The following is a 24,680-nucleotide window of genomic DNA, read 5'->3' as shown; positions in this document are numbered from 1 at the left end:
AAAACCATAAAGTGTTTTTGACAGTCAATTAATTGTGTACAGGAAGCATTAAACCATCAAAGTAAATGATTGTTTATTTCTTATGAATTTCCAATATTTTCTTTAGCAGGGGGTTTCAAACTTTTTAATGGCAAGGAGCCCTAAACAATACCCTTGTGAGATTCTTTATTTAGGCTTATAATATAATAAAATATAGGCATAATATAATATAAAAAAAACGAATTGAAGTATTTGAAGTGATATAATATATCAGTTTAAATGCTTAAATTTGTTAACATATTATATTATTATGAAAACAAAGCATTTAAATAGATCTCATAGCTAAATATTTTCAAGAAAAATGAATATAATCTAATCTTTTATAATATAACCATCCCTGAAACTCCCCCACAGACAAAAACATCTATTTAAACTATGCATTTTGAATTTGCACGCGGGTGGGTGTGTAATTGTTACCGTTCTCCATAACCGTTATTTCCACCACTTTAATCAAACCACTCTTCTTTAAAACATTATGATTTGATTTTATTTCACATGTCTATGCGTTTCTCGTTGCCTCTCGTATTGAGCTATTTGGTCCGCACACACGACTCACTACCAATCACACGCGCTCACATCGTTCTCTTTCTATGAAACCTATAAACTGCATTCACCAGTTTTCTCTCTATAGCGGTTGACCAGAGCACTGCAATTATTTCTCACTTAAACTACAATCAAATGGATTTCCCCACACGTTTCGCGTCAGTCCTCTGTGTGTCATTTTATTCTTTTCTGCGCGGCCGCCGCTTAGAAGTGTGCGGCCGAGGCATCAGAAGTGCGCGGCCGCGCACGCGCGCAGCTTAGAGGGAACATTGATTATAACGCCACTTAGTTCAATGTTTTAGTTTAGTCACACCACGTAACTAAGATTTAGGCTATTTATTACTAATAAATGAATCAGATGAATTCAATTTAAAGGTTAAAAAAGCAAGTTATATTTCTTTTTTAATAGTCGTGAAGAAAAGCATCAGGATAAGTGATGATTAATCAGATTAATTCACAAAAGGTTTAAAGCCTGATTTGTTTGGAAATATCCGTGAGGGAAAGCATCAAGATATGGAAATACTTAAAACTGTGTGCATTCCATTTGTATTGTGATAGTAGCAAACAAGAAAACACGCTTGTGGACATCCGTTCCTACTTCCCTGAATCATCACACTGCTTTTGTTTAAATGCTAGATGACATTTATTGTTTCTTCCAAAGTGTTTGTTATAATATGCAGACTATTTAATTGTCATCAAAACATGCGTATGCGTATGATCTCAGGCGCCTGGACTGCGGGTCCATCTGTTTGAGATCGGCCGGTTTGTGTAGCGTGTGTGACAGATGAAGACAGAGCCGTGGTACCACATCCCAGTGGAGCTAGCCTGATTTTATGCAACTTCTCGGAAAATCAGAGAGCTGTTAACAAATATTTGCTGTCAATTCTTCGACTGTTAACATAAAGGACACCTCCTGTCAACTTTAGACGAAAGAATGGTGCCGGAGTCAGTGCTCTTGAACTGTACTTATCTCGCCAGGCTGTAAATGATAGACCTTATCATGTTTAAAACGAGACCATTAATAAGCCTAATTTACAGAATCTTGTTTTCTCCTGCTATGTCCAGCTGTGGCGGGTTCTGGTGCTGAATGTTGTGCAAGCCCAGCAGAGGTCTGGCATGCTCTGAAGTGGAGATGCACTATGGCATCCCAGTCATTTCCTGAGCCGCAGGGTTATGGGCCAGCTTTATCGGCAGGGGGCCCTTGCAAACACTTACTCAGCCTGTCAGTCACACATTTGTTTTATGCTGTGCTGGGGGTGAAGGGAAGTAGATCAGAGCTTTGCACATCCATTCTGCAGGCGTTTTGAAGCCTTTGCTGAAGGTGCTCTGTAATCATTCAATTAAGTCAATAGTTCAAATGAAAATCCTGAAGTCTTTTCATCATCTACCCACCGCATGTAATTTGAAACCCACATGAATTTCTTCTGCCTGTGGAACGCAGAAGCACAATGTTTCAAGTTAAGCTAAGTTCATGACACACTGTGACACATACAAGGAGATGAGCCACTTACTTCTATTCTATTTATTATATCTGTTTAAAGAACATTATGTATATAAACACACTGCCGTTCAAAAGTTTGGGATCAGTAAGATTTTTTAAGTCTCTTATGCTCACCAAGGCTGCATTTATTTGATTAATAATACAACAACAACAAAAAAACTGTAATATTGTGAAATATTTAGGGCTGTCAAGCGATTAATCACGATTAATCGCATCCAAAATAAAAGTTTGTGTTTACATAATGTGTGTGTACTGTGTATAATTATTTTGTATATAAATGCACACATGTATATATTTAAGAAAAATATGTTATTTATATATAAAATGTTTATATTTATATAAAATATACATTATATATAGGCTACATTCAGTCTATATACAGTATATACATGCAAATATTTCTTAAATACACATGCATGTGTGGGTATTTATGTATTAAAAATAATTATACAAAGTACACACACATATATTATGTAAACACAAACTTTTATTTTGGATGCGATTAATCGCGATTAATCGTTTGACAGCCCTAGAAATATTATTAAATTATTATTATTTAAAATAACTGTTTTATGTTTTAATATATTTAAAAAATGTATTCCTGTGATGCAAAGCTGAATTTTCAGAATCCTTCAAGTCTTCTGTGTCACATGATTCTTCAGAAATCATTCAAATATGATGATTTGCTGCTCTAGAAACATTTATTATAATTATCATCAATGTTGAAAAAAATCATTCCTAATATATATACTGATATATAAGTCCACAGCCTTTTCAGGAAATGATATAGGCCTAGTTTACTATGATTTCCTTCATTCTGCTTGTACAGCAATAACAGATGACAACAACAAGCACATCTCTTCTTCCAAATCGCGTGGCAGAGCAAGTACGTTACATTGTGTCGACATTTTTATACTCAAAAACAAACTATTTGTGAACTCAGATGCTAGCCCCACAGAAATTACATATAGCACATATAGCGAAGCTCTCTGAAGCGCCCACAACAGTTTCTGGGTGAACGATTCCTTTAAAGACAACTTGTTATCTGCTCATTCAAATGAGTCCTGTGATAATCGTTTGCAAGGCACACTCGGGTCTCACACCATCTATTTTTTTTAAGTCTAGGTGAACCACCTGCTGATTTCATTTCTTTTCCTCATTTGTCTGCAGTTGTTTTGCCACTGCTCCATGTGAACTCTAGAGCAGGAGACCCACTGTGCTAGATTATTTTTCTTGGAAAAAGAGCATTCAGTGCGTGATATCTGACTTTGCAGTCAGATGAAGTTGCTCAATGCTCTGTGAAAGCTGCAGAAATAAATGTGCTGGGAAGTTGTGAAGTGCATCATTCCCATGTTGAACAAGTGCAGCTTCCCCAGGACACCTTCCCATGAGGCCAGGTAAACAGGAGGAGGCCGCAGGATTCCGGTTTGGCTCAGCCTCGTTAGCTTGAAGGGATAGTTTGCCCAAAAATTAAAATCGTGTCATCGTTTACACACCCTCATGTTGTTCCAAACCTGTATGAGTTTCTGTCTTCTGTTGAACACAAAAGAAGATATTTTAAAGAATGTTGGCAATCAAACAGTTGACGGCAGCCATTGACTTCTATCGTAGGGAAAAAATGCTATGGAAATCAATGGCTACTGTCAACTGTTTGGTAACCAACATTTCCTAAAATATATTCTTTTGCGTTCAACAGAAAAAGGAACTTCATAAAAGTTTGGAACAAATTGAGGTTAAAGGGATAGTTCACTTTGAAATAAATTTTTGATATGTTTTAGCTTACCTCAAGGGCATCCAAGATGTAGGTGTCTTTGTTTCCGCAGTAGTTTCAATTTTTATATTTTTAGGTCAAACCGTTTTGTCTGTCAGTCATATAATGCAGGTCTATGGTCACCACCTCAAAGAGCATGCACAGAGAAGTCCAAATTAAACATGATTTAATGACTCGTAAATGTAAGTACACATTGATGGCCTAAGACACGAAACGAGCAGTTTGTGTGAGATTTATATCGTTTTTACCTCTTGTAACGCACAGACCGAAGCGCCGGCGCCCTCAGATCACTTGGACGTGGCTGTGGTTACAAGAGGTAAAAACGATATAAATACTGTTCGTTTTCTCACACAAACGTTTCGTGTCTTCGGCCATCAATGTGTACTTACATTTACGAGTCATTAAATCATGTTTAATTTGGACTTCTCTGTGCATGCTCTTTGAGGTGGTGACCATAGACCTGCATTATATGACTGACAGACAAGAACGGTTTGACCTAAAAATATCAAAATTGAAAATACTGTGGACACAAAGACACCTACATCTTGGATGCCCTTGAGGTAAGCTAAAACATCCCAAAAATTATTTTCAAAGTGAACTATCCCTTTAAGTAAATTATGACAACATTTTTATTTTTGGGTGAACTATCCCTTTAACAAACAACTGAGATAGGACACATTATTGCAATAAAAGTATCTAGAAAAGTAACTAAAAGTAGTACTTGTCTGTAAAAAAGTAATCACACTTCTAGGATGCTGTTGATGGTTGCTAAGGTGTTCTGGGTGGTTGCTAAGAGGTTGCCTGGGTGTTCTGGCTCGTTCCTTTCCGTTTCAAATGAAAAGAGCTCAACCCTTAGTCTCTATGATATATTGGTCTCTAGATATGGCTCTGGTCCCTCTTTAAATGCCAGAGTGTGTTTTTTTTTTCAATTTTTTTTCCATCTGCCAAGCATAAATTGTAAGTTTGTTTGCTTGGGAAAAGTACACCTGTCCTCGACATGCTACATTTTAGGTACACTGCTGTTTGTAATAATAAAGTTTGTAATAATTATTAAGATTAACAATTACAAATAACTGTTTTCTGTTTGAATATATTTTAAAATGTAATTTATTCCTGTGATGCAAAGCTGCATTTTTAGCCTCATCACATGTTCCTTCAGAAATCAATCTAATATGCTGGTTTAGATTTTCCAATTATTCCGCAATTATTCCAAACTTTTGACTGATAATGTATCATTCATGTACTTACCTCAAGTTTATAGTCAGCATGAAACTGAAGTTGCGATAATCTTTTCTCCCCTATTGTGATGTATATACGAGTGAAACGGCTTCTCAAATTAGAAAACGTTTAGGGTGGGTCTTGATTTTGTCCGTGGGGAATTGATTTGATGATTGGATGGTTGTGGTTTGCTATTGGTCGATCTCATGTGAGTGACAGGTTGTCCCGTCCTCACGTCAGTAACCACATCATCAGAGAAGAGAAGAGATGTCGCTGCAAGAGGGAGGGGAAGTTATTTTGACTAAACAAGGGCACATGTTTTTAGTTTTTTTAATAATGTGCACATGATAAATAATTTATAATAAAAACTGCAATATTCCATAGAAAAAAAATAGAAATAGTAAATTTTGATTTCATGGTGACTTTAAGGTTCAAAACCCTAACACTAAGCATGAGTGTTACAACATTAATAGCATGCTTTTTTTTACAATTAGGGTTGACCACAACTTCTGTTTTACAGAGAAGCAATTTTGTTATGTTCACAAAGTCTGTATTTGGACTTGTAAAACTGCTGTGTCAAAGCCATTCCTAGAAAGCAATCAAAAGAAAGGTTTTGGTTTACAGGAATTTAACACATTGCTTATATGGGAGTAAAACAGGATGCTAGTAAGTCACATCATATGACTACGGATCCCATCGCAGACTGAACTATGGGGAACGACGTGCCACAATCCATGTGCTCTTCCATAGACTTCCATTCAAACTGCTCACACTTGTGCAGCAGCACGTATTGTGGTGAGTCACAGACAGTCACTCAACATCCTCCCTTATGCCTTAATGAGTAAAGATAAATATGTGCTGTGCAGCAGCAGACAAACAACACTCTTCTGACCTTCCCTGAAGTCTCTCGGTGACACAATAATCTGATTACTGGCCAGCACAAAGGGTATGTGTGTGCTTACTGTACATACTGAGATGAATGTGTTAAAGAAGATCTGTGTAATGGGTCAATGACATACACAGTAAGAGTGTCCACAATAAAAATTGGTCTTATATATGGTAAAAACTAATTTTTATTATATCATTACATATTATTCATACATTTTTCACACCACATCACATTGTCTAGCAGTAGTTTACAGGTACAGAAATTGAATAATGTAATCAAATGTAAAATAACACTGCATAGTCTTCATTGTATAAATTAAATATGGATTCATCCTTATTAAAGTTACAAAAGTTATTCAAGAACAGTAAGTGATTTTTTTTTAATGTCTTTTCTTATTTGATTAACATTTAAAAAACACAGACAGCAGCAGGTTTATTAGGCTGCTGTCACTTTAAGACCTAATGCACAGATCCAATATAAAGATACACGTTTTATTTCTCAATGCTTAAGATTCTGTCCACACTACTGCGTTTTGGTTTAAAAACGGAGACCTTTTGCTACGTTTGCACCTCCCGTCCAGACTAAAACGGAAAAAACGAAGACCTAAAACGGAGAAGTTTAGAAACGCTGCAGCTCCGTTTTGCGTTTTGAATCTCCGGAGGGCGTTTTAGTGAAGACGGGACAAAACGGAGGACTTTAGAAACGATGACGCAGAGGCTCACGCTCGGCTCTATGATTGGGTGTCATCAGTCATGACGTATCCTTCCCTGATTCGTCAGCCACCCATCACATGTCAATCCGTTTCCTGTTTACACCGGCACGCGCAGGCCCAGTGTTGGTGAATGGTCACGTGATCCGCATTTTCAGCCGTTTTAATGTGGACGGAGATCAATTCTAAAACGCAGATAAAACGCTGGTGTGGACGGAGATCGTATTCGTTTTGATTCTCCGTTTTTAAACGAAAACGCAGTTGTGTGGACGGTGTCACGTTTTCAATGTGTTTGAGTTCTGTTTTGTGATCTTGGTTTCCCCCGTCTTTTGTGATTTTGGTTCAGTCCTGTTAGTTTTTTCCCGCTCTGTCTAATTAGCTATTCCCTTCACCTGTGTTCAGTTAATCTTCCCATTAGGCCCTGTTCATTTAAGCCCTGTGTTTTCCCTCAGTGTTTGTTGATCGTCGTCTATGTATGGTTGTGTTTTTCCTGAGTTCCTGCATTTCCCTGTATCCTGAGTTTGTTGTTAAACTATCTGCATTGAAATTATGTTTCCTCGTCTTCAGTTACCTGCACAACCCTGACAGACGGGGCCTAAGTTATGTGGATACTCTCCAATACGGGCATCTTGACATAATTTTGTGTGAATTTGTCCTTTCAAACGCAAGAAGACATGAAAGAGAACATAATTCAGTATTCGCGCGCTGTTTGAGACACGGCTTTCTACGTGTGCTTTTCGGATGTGTGTGCACAAAACTGGGCAATTACCAAATTGAGTTCTCTTTCATGTCTTCCTGCGCTTAAATATTAAAATTGCCAAGGCTTAAATACGTGAAAATAATAAACTTTCGTGACGATGCAGCTCTGGCCTGATCAGTTCTGTCAACTGTCCTTGTCGAGCCCTGTCATAAAAAGGCCAAATTATCTGATATTTTAAGAGACATGTTGACCCCTCTGTTATGTAATTGCCTCTTGTTGTTGTTATTTTCCCTTCTTTTTACATGTTGGTTGTACAACATTACTTTTTTGGCAAACTTCTGATAGGGTTCTTCTGACTTAGGCCAGTAAACAACCAGTAAGCATCATAATGAGTTGTTCACAGACAAGCACCACTGATATTTTCTTCAGGAAAATCTATTCTGAGCAGCAGGATGATTTCTCCCCGCAGAATAATTGGGATCTTTTAATGGTAAAGGATTACAGTCTTTGCTCCGAGGTCATTCCCAGTGATTTAATTGTGTACAGAAGCTTAGAATGTGGGAATGTTTCAGCTCCCCTGGCAAACGACACAGTTCATTCCAAACCTGATGTCCTGAAAGAGAAACAACGCATGCTGCACCGTCCATGGGGGGCCAGGCATGCGAGATCTGTGCAGGAACCGATGTTTTAGATTTGCTGCTGTCTTTACATTTAGATGTGTATGCCAGGATAGAGAGCAGAGGTGGTGGCTGGTTTTTGTATTGAAATATAATCCTGACACTGCTTACAACATCTTCATTCCTATATACGACAATATAGAACATAATAGAAGTGACAAATCTTGATAAAAAAATGTGCCTTCATCTATTTAACTGATTTTTGCAGTGCCACATCATCACACACAACAAATCATGAATCAGGGACTTTTCATGGAGCTATAAAACCAATAGCTATTTTTTCATTAAAAAGCAGTCATCTGGCTTTGACTATTTCCAGGATCCTCATAAAATATAATGTCACTCCCACACTAGTTGATCTTTTTATGCAACAACCCAAGTTTTGATTTAATAGCTTTGTTCAGTTTAAATAGGATGATGTCATGTCAGTTTGGAATTTAAAATATGAAATGACTTCTAAATTGAACATCGAAAACTGTGTCGGAGGCAAGATTATGTAAAATATTAAAAGCATATGCATGAAAACAGCTCGAAAGCATGCAAATCCGACTGAATGGAAGCCAAACCTCTTTTAAATACGCATGACTTTGCCCATACAGTATGTATATGTTTATTTATTAAAGAAAAAATGTAATTTAATGGACCTGCAACCAATACTTTGACATACCTAATAATAAGGGAAAATAGCAAGTGATGTCATGTTTTGTGCACAATTGGCTCATTTTATCATCAGCTTATGTGCTTCAGTGATATCGTCTAACATCTCCTCGTCTCTGTTTACTCCAGGACTGCTCCAGCTCTGAGGAATACACTGTGGCCGCCGCATTGCTGCCCCTGACGACGGCCTTTTACCGGGTAAGTAGCAGTTGAGGTCAGACTGGCAGCAGGCATACTGGCAGCTCTAGTTACTGGATCTTAATCATAGCACATCAACACTGGCACCGAAACTCACTAATGCTGGAAGAAGGGGGCACTTTCCACCTGTCTCCATCTGCTCAGTTTAACTCTTAACGCCCTGATATACTTCTAGCGAAATCGAAAAACGAACTGGTGTGACGTCATTTCAAACAAAATCAGGCCAAAACGAAGTTCGCCTGGAGTTCATTTCGAAGAGTTCGAAAATGCTTGTCAAAGCGAACTTGAAAAAGTGATGACATAATAGGTGGGCGTGGCTCTGAGGCTCCGCCTTCTTTCATGTGCAACTCTTCTCTGTTTCATTTCTTCTGTTTAGTCCATCGAGGTCAGATGCCAGCTTTTAATCTAATCTATATAAATAAATGTGACATATTTTATCCCTAAGCGAAGAACGAATAAGAATTTGCAGTATAACTTTCGCTTTAGGCTTTGTTATCCACTCCATTCAGCTCATCACTGAAGGAAATCTTTAACTAGTGTGACAGTCACTCTAGTCTAGTTTGGTTTCGTCGTGGTTCAGTGGGAAAAGGGAAAGGCAGAGGCTGCAGGGATTTAAAGAGTGTCTGGCTTTCAACACCGCTCCATCACGTACCCACATTATTGTTGTCATAGAGACAGACACAACTGACTCTGTTGCTTTTTAATTGTGGGTCCTCAGTGACTCACTCTGCACAGAGAGACGTGATGAAATCAGATATCAGGTTGGTGACCCTCGTGTTCATTTGTAGAACAATAGCGCTCGTAACAATAGCAACTGTAACACTACATTATACATTTGCATAGTCAATGTAACCCAAATACTTATAAGATAAGATTGTTTCTTCCATCCAGGAATAGGTTTAAATTCCTTTGGGATTGTAATTCCTGCAGGAAAATATCAACAATTAGATTTTTGTCAGACTTTGTCAACTTGTCAGAACTTGAATTTCATACCTTGAAGAGGTTAGAAAGAACTTCAGATGTTGCTAGGGTGTTCTGGGTGGTTGCTAGGGCATTGCTACACTATTTGGTTGCATACTGGGTAGGGCTACATGATTTAGGGAAAAAAATCTTTGATTTCAATAATGTTTTTTAAATTTGATACAAATTGCGAGTGTGTGCATTGGGTTACCAGCACCAAATCCAAGCCTATTCATGTACACTCACAATGTAATATCAAATTTAGCATTTTAATCAACAGTAAATTTATTGTTAACCTTTTATCATATGTCTTGGAGTATCGCAATAATATCGTATCGTGAGTTCAGTATCGTGATATGTATTGAATCGTGACACAAGGGTATCGTTACACCCCTAATATATTGTGACGGATCGTCTGCCTCTCCCTTGTAATCAGCGCCACCCCGTCCCTTAATTCGCCGCCCTTCGCCAGGTTCCCGACTGGAGTGTGTGTGATTGGAGAGGAGGGGCGCTGAAGAGGAGAATTGGCGGCGTGTGATGAGGCACACCTGACGAGAGTGAAGCCTCATCACCGCCGCTGTTAAATGCTGAGCTCGCCTCTCCTCGAGAGACCAGTCCCTTCCCTGTGCATGCACACTGGTGTCCTCATGGGTCCAACCTCGAAGAGAGCGCGGAGGGATTCCCACGCCGACGGAGCTGTGAGTCGCCGGACGGAGAACATGTGTGACGCCGTTGACAGGCTAGGATGCCGGGGCGCTATTCCCCTCCGTTGTCGGCGCCAAGCTGCGATGCCGAAGCCGCCGCCCCCTCGTGCATCTGACCAAGGAGAGAGAGAAGCTCATGCGACCACCGGACAGACTCCTCCCCCTTACCTGGACCCATCCCATTCCCATCTCTTCACTACCCTTCCTTCACGATTCCCTGGCACAACGAGGACACCAGATCCTCTTCTATTTTAACACTTTATTTCCCCATTTTTTTTACATTTTTATGTATATTTAATTTAGTAAATGCCTCTCCGAAGTTTGACACCACTCCCACTGTGTCTGTTGTTTGCTCCGCCCGCCACATTATATACATGTATATATATATATATATATGCTCTAGGTTTGCTGTGCTTGTTTGTAAGGTGGCACAATTTGGCCAAAAATCCCAGATGACGTCACTCCACTTTCAAGGATCCTTGGGGAATCCTTCACAACACCACCTATGGACTAAAATAAACACTACACAGACACGCATAATAAATTGATTGCAAATTTGAATTTTACTTGAGTTTACCCGTTTATCTTCCACCAGGCGAAATGCTTAGAAAAGCAATAGCACAACTTTTCTCAACAAGCCACGATTTGAGGCGTCATTCATATTTTTAACATGAACAGTGCTGGTCGAGGGTCGTGTCCGTTTAATACTCAGTGGTGCTTGGTTGCATTTGAACAATCCCTAAGTAGTTATAGGGATATGTAATCAGAAATGTTTCCACAGTCATTGTTCATTTTCATCGATGAGATGCACCTGCCAATCAGACTGTTCCCGAGAGCCCTAGATTCCGTGCGGTGAGGCGAACAATTCAAGTCTTTCATTAAGACATCTGAAAGCTATTTTTTAAACCCCGAAGTTCCTGTTTTTCAGTTTTTCTGTTTCCCATTTGCCATTTTTATGTAAGAGCGAATCCTGATTAAAGCGTGACACAGAAAAGAGCTGACGGATTTGTGATAGAGATAAACAACACGTTTGTTGAGAGAGAAACTGTAAGTAAAACTTTGCTTGTTTTGCAGTGCTAAAGAAAAGTCTAGGCTTAGTAGACTTATGCTATTGATATCACACAAACCACAGGCTAAATTGTTATGGTCAACACGACTGATATATTTCACTCATCACCTGAAATCAATTCTAACCCCAGCAGGATGCACTTTAAATGCAGCATTCAGGGCTATCCTCAGATGATCCCTGTGTCGCACCACCATTAAACCGTCATGCATTTTTCCGTGAGCCTGTGATCCACATGCCCTCCCCTTCACTCTCAGTAGCCTTGTACTAAACCAGACTGCGTTATTGAGGTTCTCAGTGTTGGCTTGGCAGGAGATAAAGGCTTGAACGCCGTCTCTCTTCTGTCACTACTTAAGGATGACCCAACTGAAGTATGGACACTACCGCAGAGCTCAATGTTGCCTTTTGCATTCTTGAAGTCTGATCCCTTAATAATAGAAATACATGACTTGAGGTGTCATTCATAGCACACATTTCTGAACATGAATGACCAACGGGTTATGCGCCTTGGATAAGGGTTTGTTTTGAATCCCTAACCTTAAGTATGAGTAACTGCAATGCCTGGTTTAGTAAACACCTTTTTTTTTTTTTTTACCTCAGAGCCAAAGGAAATCAAAGACTTGACCACAAAGTCAACAAAACAATTCCCACAAAGATCCGCTCCATTTACAACTACCTCTTTGCCATGATTTACAGCCTAAACCTTTTTCAGCATTGTAAATGAGTGCTTTTACGTAACCTAAATGAATCTTAGCTCATTGTTCCTCTGCTTGAGAATGTTTTTATGCCATGGATACCTCAAAGTCACCTCAAATGGAGTTGTGTAGGACGAAAAACAACTAGTCTGGTATTCGGAGTGACACCTGATACGTTATTACGTCCCTTGTGAGAAATCACGCGCTCTCACACACACGGCATGAATATGTAGGCAGGTCAGTTGCCATAGCAGGTCAAAAGGTTTCTCGCAAGTGATCAGCATGCACTTCGTTTAGCCTTTGAGCTCTGATTCATTCTCTTTCTTCTGGGAAAAGCTCAGTCTCCAGGCAGTTAATTGATCTTTAATAAGCAAGGTCGCTGACACACGGAGCTGTCATTCTCATCATTCAAATAGAGCCTCCCTGCTCATGAAACAGTTAAAGATGACATATACAGACTGTTTACATGTGTTATAGTAGGGGATATTAGATATGGAAAAAATTAGGTCAGAGTCTTGTTTTTGTTGCTCTATTTTGGGCTCATTTTCTCTTGTATAAACAAGTTTTGAGTATCAAATAATTTGTCTGCGGCGTGACACAATCACAACCAATCAAAACATATTTGATGTTAAATAACATCAATTTGGAGCAGGATTTTAGGTCGGTTGGGTTTCAGTGTGTGACTGGCGACCCCTGCACAATGCCACAGCTGTCCAGCAGTTTTTGATTGTACATTTGCATTAAATGATAAATCCAGACAAATTAAAACATCCAACACAAAATTTCTGAAAAAGATAAAACATTTCATATGGTTGTAATATTGTAAAAAATGTAATAAATTATGAAATTGTTACATTTTTTATGAATTCAATTGATTAGAGATTCTTTAAATTGATTAGAAATGTTTATTACAATTGAATTAAACCATTATAATGGAATTCCAGAAAAACGAAAATGAAAAACACAGAATTTGGGAAAAATAAAACGCAATTTGGGAAAAAATCAAATGGATTTCACAGGGCCCTTAAAAAGTTCATTTTTGTTCAACTTAAAAAAAAAAGTTTTATTTGCATAGGTTTCATGATTTCAATTAATTAGACATCCATTTTGTTACATTACTAATATTTCATTTAATCATTAAAACAGAATTGGGAAAATGTTAAATTGGGAAAAAGAGTTTCACTGTGTAACATGGGGGCAACAAATCAGTTTTGATCTATAATTGTTACATTATTTAGATGTATTTGCATATATTCGGGCATGCATTATATTCATACATGCCATTTCCTTAGAAAGATACACTTGCACCTTGATAAACTTGTGGTTATGATATGATAAGCCCTATAAACACCTCCTGCTCTGTGTGTGTGTTCTTATACTTGTGAGAATGTGAGAGGGCATCCACAAGTTGTGTTTTGCACTTTCACTCGGTTAGCTGGGTCATCGTGGCACTCCTCCAGCACATTGTCGTCTTTCCCAGAGGGCTATGCTGTTCTGTAGTCAAGGTCTGCATGCCATTGAACATGGGAACGTACTCAACATGCTCTCTTTCGGTGAGCGTGTCGGTCTACGAACGGTCTGTATTTGAGTGAATATTCAATATAAAAACATTACTTCACTCTTGACCGATATCCTCATTGTTGCTGCGCTGTGTGAAGTTATGTCTGGGAGGGTTGTGGATCTTTCAAGAGCTTGTTTTGTTATGTTTGTGCACCTGTTCATGTTTATGAGTGTATCACATCCTGTACCTGTGTGTTGTCTGTCCTGAGATGTTGATATGAATGTTTAATGTCTGCCTTCTCTGCCCATTTACATGTTGGGTATTTGTTTGAGAAGTAATGTTAAAACCTTGTAATATGAATGGATATAGGCCTAAATATTTTTTTTGAGTAGAAGGCTAGGTGATAATAGGAGCGATCCAGTCACTCGACTCGCACTGTAGACTCTACGTGACTGTATTATGGGAAAGGGAGAGATTTTCCATTGTGTTTGTCAGTAAATAATGTTATGTCTGTAAATCCGTTATGTGAAGTGTCGGGTATCTGTCTTGAAATAATAAATTTCGCATGTACAATTGTGGTTTGAAAGTATCACAGATGTCTCTGGCACTGTCTCCAGCAGGCAAGTGTTTAAGCCACAGTTCAGCAGAAATGGATCTGGTGTGTTTGCTGTTGTCGAGCCGTTACGTTCATTTCTTGTCAATCCACGAGTTAGCATAAAACCGTCATGAGTCTTGCTGACCATAGCTTGACCTTCCCCTGTTTACTTTGCATTGTGGGACATGATTACAGCATGTCCTGCATACCGATGGGCGAGACTGTTCTGTTTGTTCAACCATTTAACATTTTGCCCTGATGTTCTTTGTTGCTTATTTTTTGTTTGACATAAATCATAATTGCAAATGCACTGTTTAATCCTAGATGTCTTTTAGCTCAAGTAGCAAATATTTTACGACACAATGCATTTGCATTTGACTATTTCGATTCCTTCCTGGCTCTCCAAACGGAATGTCTCTTAGTATTAAGTAAGCAGGGATTTGTTCCATAATGTTGGTAAATCATTACACTGTGCTGGTCACGGATCAAAGCAAGATCTGTTTTTTCTATTTTCTGACACAAATGAAGCATTTGATTTTAATCCCTGTAGGAAAATTCCAGCTAAAACAGCTTCTGATGGTGACTGGATTTACATGTTTTCTAGTTGGACTCTAGATGATCAGCTTGTAGACCTTATTTTTCAAGGTGGTTGGAGCTTATAGACCACCCCAGACCACATACAAACCAGCTACCAGCAGTGATTTGCATTGAAAAGCATCAAGAAGTCTCTTTATTTTTCAACGATGGTTGGTGATTTGAGGTAACATTAGTGACGGAGAGTATGCAAGATGTTGGTGATGCAACAAAGTTAAGCAGTTTTATGCAAATGTTCGGTGACTACCTATAGGAGTGTAGGCACAAGTTCACATGAGCCACCACCTAATACCATTGAATGCAGTGGTTGAGCAGAAAGTCTGAAAATACAGACAAAAGCTGTCAATGGGCCTGTACCCTTTCAAAACCTGGATCATTGTACATTATCTACCCCTACAGGGTGAAAATTAGTATCTTAAAGGTATACATAAGTACCTAAAGTATACATTTTAGTACCTTTTGAAAGGGTACCACACCGGTAGCCATGTTTCCATCAAAAACATGCACAAAATTGGAATATTGCTTTGCGAATGAATCCGGATTTCCATCCCATGTGTTCAGGAGTACAAAAAAATTGGTACAAAATATCTGTCATTAAAATGGAAGTTGCTGCAATTGGGAAAGTCACTATGGCTCTTTTTTCATTGGTGAATCGCTGTCATTTAGGAATAAGATTGCATGGATGTTGAAATCGAGATTGTGACCTTTTATCGTGCAGCTTTACTTCAACCCATTCAAGGGCACCAGTTTTTACTCCACATCTTACACTCATAATATGAATTCATATTTACACACAATTTAATTTTGTTCATTAAAAGTAAATCAGTTTAGTTGTGTGCTTGTGTCAACACAATTTAGTTGGTATAGGTCAAATTAATTGAATCTAGTAAGTTTAACAACTTTATTTTCAAACAAAATTTTCCCATGTTGGTCCAACTTAATGTTTTTTTTTTTAAATTATTTTTCAGAGGTTTCATTAATTTGAATGAATTTCCTAGTTTTCATTCATCAAAATACGCAATGTATATAAGTAACAAATAAGAAAAGACTGGTGTCAATACCAACATTAGTATAGTTATTATTCACTGTGTACCCACAGCCTAAGCACAAGCACAATGAAATTTAAAGACATTGCAGAAACTGCTCTAAATGTCCAACATAACTGAGCATTAAACAGTAAGGTCTTTTTAAAAATAACACTTACTCCCTAAATTTACTCTCTAAATGCAGTTCTTTCCCAAGCATGCTGGGAATTACAGATCCACTGCCCAGTTATTATGTCAATAAAAATTATTTATGTAGTGTTGAAACAAATGGATTAAGTACACTTCCGTTTTAAATATATTAGTTGGATTGAACACAATGACATTAAGTAAAAAATTGTTACTTTAGCTCATTTGAATTATTCAATATGAACAAGAGGCAAAATCTTCTTTTATTGTACCTGCCAATAACACTTTCACAAAGTCTGATAAAAAATCCCCCCCTGGAATGTATAGTCGTCCATCTTGACATTGTCAAGACACTGTCTCTCTCTCTCTCTCTCTCCTATCGTCAAGGCTGTACAGTTGGAAGAGGTCAAAGTGACCCCCTCACATCTGTTGTTGGAAAACCAACAAATCTGCACACATCCACCCACATCTGTTGCCAGTCAGATGGCGCACAACCATGTTGAAGACAAATAATACATCTCTGGCAGTGTGTTCCTGGTCCGCATCCTGTAATAACAACTGCACTGTTCCTCCTGCTGCAATTCTTGCCCCTTTTTCACACAGCTCCATCTGTATGTCAGCCTTTAGGAAATGGGGTCTAGACAGGCCAATAATACATGCAAGCCCTCAAAGCATTAACCTGGCCAGCTTTAGCTATCTCTGCAAAAAATTATAGATGAACTGGATTTATCAGCACAGCCTGACATGGGCCAGTCTCTATTATATGGTCTCGTGGTGTTGAAATACATATTAGACATTCCAGGCTACATAGGGAAAGATAAACTGTCCAAACAAACCTTCACATTAATGTCAGTGCTGGTAATTTCCCAGTGATCGAGGGCCATACTTAAGGAAAAATGCATATATGTCAGCCTTTGTGAAACGGCTGACAGATATACAGGATTGGGGGTTACGATTTATTCTCAAGTTGAGGTTATCGTGAAACGGTTTCAGAGGTTGTGTCCTAGTTTGCATGCTGTCTCGTAAATAGAATGCAATATTGTGTTTAGTGCGTACCACATTATGTAATGTTAAAAACATTATACTAAGATGTCCAGATGGTGTACCATTTCCACTGGATCCATGCATGCTTGATTATATAACATTACCCAAAAGTTGTTGGGAAATAGAAACGGGGTTTGACGGTTCTCTTGAATTCCATCTGTATATGCAAAATATTCCACTCAATCACAGAAGCTCAGACTACCTGATCCACACAGTCAACTTTTGTAAATAGCAATAGCAAGTGGAAATATTGATTTAATTCAGCCATATGTTTGACCCCAGAAACTGATTCAAGAAGAGGAAGAGAGAATTTTTTTTTTACCCCTTCACTGTGTATGAAGAAATCTATTTAAGATGGGATTTCTCTGTATACAATTTCATCTTAACATGATCATAAGGCCACCCAGCATATGTGATTTTTGCATATGCATGGTTTCAGCTGTTACTGCATTTTTTTGTGAATTTAGTACGAAAGTTATTGGTGAGTCATGATTTTCAAAATGTTTGTATGCAGATTTCACATGCAAATACTTGTGTATGCATGCTTAGTCAATGAAACCCAAGCACAGATAATAAGCCACTGCTGTATGATTCTTGAAGGGGGAAACTAAAATGAATTTAGGAACATGCTAGCACTTCAAACTCGCACAGTATGCAACAACGGTTTCTATGGTATTAGAATGTAATTTAAGGACATGGTAATATCACCCTATACTAGCAAACTGTGTTTCTACACACTCAAATATATGTACTTATTATCACCAGTGAAGCACATACTTTCAGTGCCTAGTAAAGTATGCTAATTGAGGCATAGCCAGAATCTGTTCTTGGTTATTATGTTTGTCTCCATCTTTCCATTGCTCCTGATTTTTCTCTTTCCCTCTTTCCATCCGTCATTTCACTTGTGATTGTGGTTTGGTAAGTTGTAGGGGAACTAAGTAGCAAAGACAGTTTGTCATAATATTGTATGGGTTTTGAGAAGAGGACATTGGATGGTAACCTAATCTGAGGTGTGAGGTTTACAGACCAATGGAAGGTGAGAAAGATGTCATGCATGGTGTGTTATCCACAAAGTTCCGCATGTGCAATTACAATAACCTTCATAACTTTAGCAGATTTCCTTTAGAGTCAGTAAGCAGCCCACATGTGACATGGTTTGCGTTGGAGCGCACAGAATAACACTATGGTCATGTTTTCAAAGTCTTGCCTTGCAATCTCTCTCTGTATGAGGCCTACTGTATGTTTTGAGAACATTATGACCACTAAAAATGACTTATTGCTCCTAAAACCTTTGGCAACAGTGTGTTACTTTCCTGTTTTCACCATGCTTTTTAATGGACTCCTTTACAAGCGCTCTACAGCCCAGCTGGTTTCATGAGCTGATCTGACCTGTTATGTAGACAGTAGCAGGCACTATGTTTATCTTAGCAGTCTGCCAGACTTTCCTTCACATTGTGTTGTCCTGCTGATCCATCTTCTTGCTTACAGAAACTGGCAGCTGGGGTGGATCAGTTTGCCTACACCTGCATACAAGACCATCCTATCTGGACCAATCAGCAGTTCTGGGAGGCCACCTTCTACTCTGAGGTGCAAAACCAGATCAGAGCGCTTTACCTCACTGCCCCTGAGGACAAGCAACTCATCACTGCCAAGATCAAGGTAAAGTCTTGAAAGCCGACTTTTTTACTGGTCTAATCCATCCATCCATCCACCCATCCACCCATCCATCCATCTACCCATACATCCATCCATCCACCCATACATCATCTACCCACCCATCAGACCCATTCAGCAATCCACCCACCCACCCAGCCATCAATCCATCCACCCATCCACCCACCCATCCATCCATCCACCCACTCATCCACCCATCCATCCATCCATCCACACATCCACCCACCCATCCATTCATCCATCCATCCATCCATCCATCCATCCATCCACCCATCCATGTACCCATCCATCCATCCATGTACCCATCCATCCATCCATCCATCCACCCATCAGACCCATTCAGCAATCCACCCACCCACCCACCCACCCATCAATCCATCGACCCATCCACCCACCCATCCACCCACCCATCCATCCACCCACCCATCCAACCATCCATCCATCCATCCATCCATCCATCCATCCATCCACACATCCACCCACCCATCCACCCACCCATCCACCCACCCATCCATCCACCCATCCATCCATCCACCCATCCATCCATTCATCCATCCATCCACCCATCCATCCATTCATCCATCCATCCACCCATCCATTTTCATCACTGACCTACTTAAAATTGATGTTTTATGTGATTTATGATTATGCAGTTATGTTTATAAGCTATAAAAAGATAATAACTCTTATTTGAAGTAAGGCTTGTAAACAAAGACTGGTGTGCCTTGTTTATGAATATGTTACGTAGTATCATTGTCAATTAGGTTGTTGGTTTTGATATAGGTCCACACAAACCTTAGCGAGCACCGACTCTGACACCATTTCAGTAGAAAAGGGATATCGTTTAACCCTGGATCCCATCTCTTCATCAGCAGGGTATCCGCGGGGTCTTGAAAAGTATTAAAAGGTGATAAATCAATTTTGGGAAAATTAAGACCCTTAAAAAGTATTAAAAAGTCTTATCACGGCTTTATAAAGTCTTAAATTTTTAAAGTATTTTTTCTAGGGATGCACCGAATATTCGGCCACCGAAAATTTTCGGCCAAAATAGCCCAAAAGTGCATTTTTGGTTTTCGGCCGAAAGACTTTTATGATGTGAAATGTTGTGATGACGCAAACAGAAACCGCGACCTGCACGTGCTTGTCTGAAGCAACATGTCTGCGGTGTGGACGTATTTCAGTATATCTGAAGGAACCCGCGAGGAGACGGAAGCCTTGTTTATACTTTCGTCTGCCTCTGCAGCGCGAGTCTCCACAGACAGCGCGCGTAACGTTACCTCTCCAAACGGTCGAGGCGTTTATACTTGACGCGCTCGCCGTTGTACTATTCTTTGAAACGACAGGGGACGACTCAAGTAACTGTCCTCTAACCATCAGGAATCGGTGTAAAGAAGAAAGATAAACATGTGACAATGTTTATTTTTTAGTAGCCTACCACCACCAATACAAAAATAATCATGTAAAACCCAGTAAACCCTGAGATTATTACTTGTGACATTACAACAAAATATGTATAGGAATATGTACTAAATTAACGCTCTCTTAAATATTTTCTAATTTCACTAAACATATTTCATTAAGTTTCGTGTACATTTGTATTAAACATGGACCTTTGTTCATTAAAATGGCTTTTTATGCTAGTGTATGCTCATTTTTAAAATGTAATCAACTAATTTAGACGTGCAAACTGGGTGCTGGTGTGATGAGAAGTTCGTGCTCGGCTTTGTTTTTATGAGAGAACATTTAATTTTAAAACCTTTCTGCAGGCCAGCAGATTATTGTTTAATGTACACATGAGTGGGGTCAAGTTAAACATTTTAGTTTGAATTTTATTTTATACTGTGCATTGTGCTAAATAAATATTTGCATAATTTGTAATTGATTTATTCTTTGAAAATGTTAATTTATGCAATTGCAATGCCTTGATTTTAGTAAAGTTTGTACACAGTCATAACCATAAATGCAATGGTACTTATAATTGGCATAATTTCTTTCGGGTTTTCGGCCTTGGGTTCCTCTTTTTCGGTTTTCGGTTTCGGCCAAGAATTTTCATTTCGGTGCATCCCTAATTTTTTCTGAATTAGCTGTCCAACAGTTTGAGTCCCAAAAACATCGTAAAAGTGTGTGAATTCAGTCATTTTTATTTTAAAAAAAACGAAGAACTGAGGCACATGTCAGCATGATTGTTGTTGAGGGTGGAGCAAAGTTTTGTTTTGTTTTTTAATAAACTTTGCTTTGATTTACTATCCCAGCCTATTTGATTTTTTTTATTTTATCAGAGTGGTCTATAGTCTTTATCACAAACTAAAACTGTTAAGTTAAAAGTATCAGTGATGTAAATGGTTACAGCTTGAAGTGGCGGTGAGGTATTAAAAAATATTGAGAAGGTCTTGAAAAAGTCTTGAAAAGGTATTAAAATTAACTTCAAGATTCCTGCATATACCCTGATCAGGAACAGAGTACATTGTCCACCGCATCCAGTGATTCAGAACGGACCGCTATGGACCTCGCAGCAGAGCAGTTGCGTGCTTGGCCCAGTCTGAGCAAAGAGAAACAACAGGAGCTGGTGAAGAACGAGGAGAGTACAGTGTTCAGCCAGGCCATCCACTACGCCAGCCTGATGGTCTACCTGCTCGTACCACTGGACACCAGTAAAAACAAGCTGCTGCGCTCCAACCCTACAGCTGACTGGGAGAGCGGCAGCAACAGCATCCTCACAAACAGGCAAGAGACTTGCTTCTACAGTGCCTCGCAGAACAGGTTCTCTCACTTTACTGAATCACAGATGCGACTTTAAAGCTGATGATACACTGGGGAACTTTTTGAGCAATGTTGCCGTCAATGGATCTAAATTATCCAGATAGAAATTTGTTGCCCATTCTCAATGGGAAAGTGCCCAAGCAACAATCGCTCGGTAACATTGCCCAGCAACATTGATCAAAAAGTTGTCCTGTGTATTAGAGTCCTGCGCGGGACTGTTTTCTTCATCCCGCTCCCGCCCGCGCCCGCCGAATTTTTGACCATTACCGCCCGCTCCCGCAACGTATGTGTTACACTCCCGCCCGCTCCCGCAATATGTATGTCCACTCCCGCCCGCACCCGCAAAACTCGGATAATTTATTCCCGCACAATAATAGAGATGCACTGACTTTGTGTCTTCTCCCGTCCCGCAGGAAAAAAACCCGTATTTGTATTGCTATTGTTAAAGAGATTCATGGGGTTGTTGGTTTCGTTTCCCTGGCCTGCATGTATTCTGACGCACTGATCAGGAAGATGAATAGTAAATGTCAGACTTGCCTTGCTCGTTTTGTGCTGTAAATACCTCGTTTAAGGTTCTTTTCCACATCATTGACATCTCCATCATGTCGTTAGGCTACCTCCCAATCCCGCAGGGGTTTTATTTGTCCGCCCATTCCCGCCCGCAGCAAAGTTCAAACCGCCCGCTCCCGCGAGATTTGCGTTGGGTCCCGCGGGACCCGGCGGGACTCAATCCCAATGCAGCCCTCTACTGTGTATCATCACCTTAAGGGTGTGTTCGCACTTGTTTGGTTCCCTTGGTTCTTTTGGTCCGGACCAAAAAAGAAATTGATACATTTAGTCCTTCTTTGCTATCCATTCACAATGTCATTTTTAAGACCGAACCTAAAGATATCAAACAACAACAAAAAATGGCTTTTATGACATATATTTTCCAATGGAACTTACCGAACATCCAAAATGGTGCTGTGTGCTGGGCTAAACTCACTTATTGTATGTGCGTACATATTATAGTATTTTTTACCAGTTGAAAACTTGTGAAGAGCTTATAAAATGTGTAAAGGAGTACTTTACCGAACTGTAAACATTGCTCATGATGAGAAAAAACAGGTATGCTTGAGCATTCTGTTCTTTGTAGGGTTGCTTCGTGACATCACGTCCTGTTTTTTTATTGGTTTTAATGTATTTGCTCCGTGTTGCGATCATATTATAGTTGAACCGAACCAGAGTGCGTTTAGAACTTGTTTGCTTGTTTGTTGTGCACCATACTTATTCAACTGAAGCGCACTAACAGAGCAATCACACCAGAATTTGTTTTATTCAAACCAATTGTGAACACACTCTAACATTTTGTTTCAAGCTTTGTTTTCCAAGCTCTTAAACTCTTAAATAATTCATTTAATGTGCCATTTTATTATAGAACAGGCTTTTAAGATAAAACACAATACAATAAAACTAACGTTATGTATGCTCACTCATTTGCCTTACAATTGACCTCCACCTGCAAATGATTAAAATATCTTCCACATTTCTCAGTATAAAATCCCCTCAGTTAATGGATCATTGTGCAAGTTGTGAATCTGATGTTAAAGCTAAAGGGGGAAAAAATTCAAAAATTAGGTAATATGTGTTTTGTGGTGTCCTAATCAGGAAGTCAAAATCTCTACATCAAACCTCCCAGATACTGATTAATAAAGGTCGTCACTCCAAACACTGTGCGATCAAGGAGAACCCACATAGAGGTCAGCGATCATGTATGAAGGAGATACAGAGTTCAGCACAGATGCAGCTTATATCAGGCGTTTATGAGGATGAAACAAAATAAGCCAATAGACACAATAGATCTGAAATCTGAGCAAATTTATGCTGCCCCCAACTCATAAATACAGTGAAATATGAGGATCTAGCATCATGCTACAGCAATGTGCATTGTTTAAAATTATAATGCATAATAATAAGTAAAAAGCCATAGGCTTTGTAAACAGCAAAAAAAAGTATCCCCCACTTATGTCCAGTCAATCAGAAATGCTTTCTGCCTACAGTATGTCATTATGAATGAGGTTCAGTGTTTGGAAGGAAGAAAACAGGGTCGGCTGACTGGGACTCGTACGTTTTATTGCAAACTCAAAACAAAAGGTAGCCACCGTAGCCACGCTACAGCACAAAACACTTTCACATTAAATACTCTTTCCGCTGGATCAGCTCAGACTCTTTCCACTTTCGATCACTCATTCCACTTGCTGACAGTGTACGAGTCCTAGTCCTTCTCTCTCTCGTCTCTCACTCCACAGCGGCTTATAACCGGTCTCTCTACGCCAATTACTGCAACAAGACACAGGTGTTCGTCATTTGCACTTGACCTACTTACGTACAGCTCGTCTCCTTTCTCTCTCTCCCGTTACATCGCGGAACCACGCCCCCCTCGCCACATACCCCCACCACCCGACTCAGGCCGGGGAGCCATCCAGCCTGCAGCTTCCGACTGATGTACAGCACCGGCCTTTCCTCACCCTCTATCTCCTGGAACAGGAACGCTTCAAGCCCCCTGTCCGATGCATCAGTCTGCAACAAAAAAGGGAGAGAAAAGTCAGGAAAATGTAGGAGTGGCCCGCCAAACAAAGCAGCCTTTACCTCGGTGAAAGCCTGCTGGCACTGCTCCATCCACTGGACTGGATCTGGTGCTTCCTTTTTAGTGAGGTCAGTCATCGGGCTGGTGAGGTCCGAATAATTAGGTACAAACCTTCTATGATATCCTGCCAGCCCCAGGAACTGCCTCACCTCCTTTTTGGTCTTGGGTCTCGGACAGGTTGCAACTGCTGCCGTCTTAACAATTTGGGGATGCACACCTGTCCGTGAGTCAAGTGGAAGCCCAGATACCTGACCCCCAACCGCACACTTTTTCGGGTTGGCCGTTAGTCCAGCCCCTCTTAGCGACCTCAGGACAGCCCGCAAATGCTGCATATGACGCTGCCAGTCGTTACTATAGATGATAATGTCTTCCAGATAGGCAGTGGCA

At 39.6% G+C, this 24,680-nt stretch overlaps 1 protein-coding gene across 4 annotated transcripts in view; it reads left to right on the top strand.

The window, feature by feature from the left end:
- sbf2 (SET binding factor 2) overlaps positions 1–24,680 on the top strand; it is a 148,872-nt gene that overhangs the window by 84,412 nt on the left and 39,780 nt on the right. For all 4 annotated transcript variants that reach the window (XM_056265753.1, XM_056265752.1, XM_056265751.1 and 1 more), the window contains exons 17-19: positions 8,834–8,902; positions 18,722–18,892; positions 21,360–21,631. In XM_056265753.1, coding sequence (XP_056121728.1) covers positions 8,834–8,902; positions 18,722–18,892; positions 21,360–21,631 — 512 coding nt within the window. The remainder of the gene's footprint in view (positions 1–8,833; positions 8,903–18,721; positions 18,893–21,359; positions 21,632–24,680) is intronic.

The sequence above is a fragment of the Rhinichthys klamathensis genome, unplaced genomic scaffold (genome assembly GCF_029890125.1).
Source record: "Rhinichthys klamathensis goyatoka isolate OS25496 unplaced genomic scaffold, OSU_Roscu_1.1 h1tg000240l_1, whole genome shotgun sequence".
In the NCBI taxonomy this organism is placed as follows: domain Eukaryota; kingdom Metazoa; phylum Chordata; class Actinopteri; order Cypriniformes; family Leuciscidae; genus Rhinichthys; species Rhinichthys klamathensis.
The sequence above is the reverse complement of the archived record's forward strand: the minus strand, read 5'-3'. Positions and strand labels throughout refer to the sequence as shown.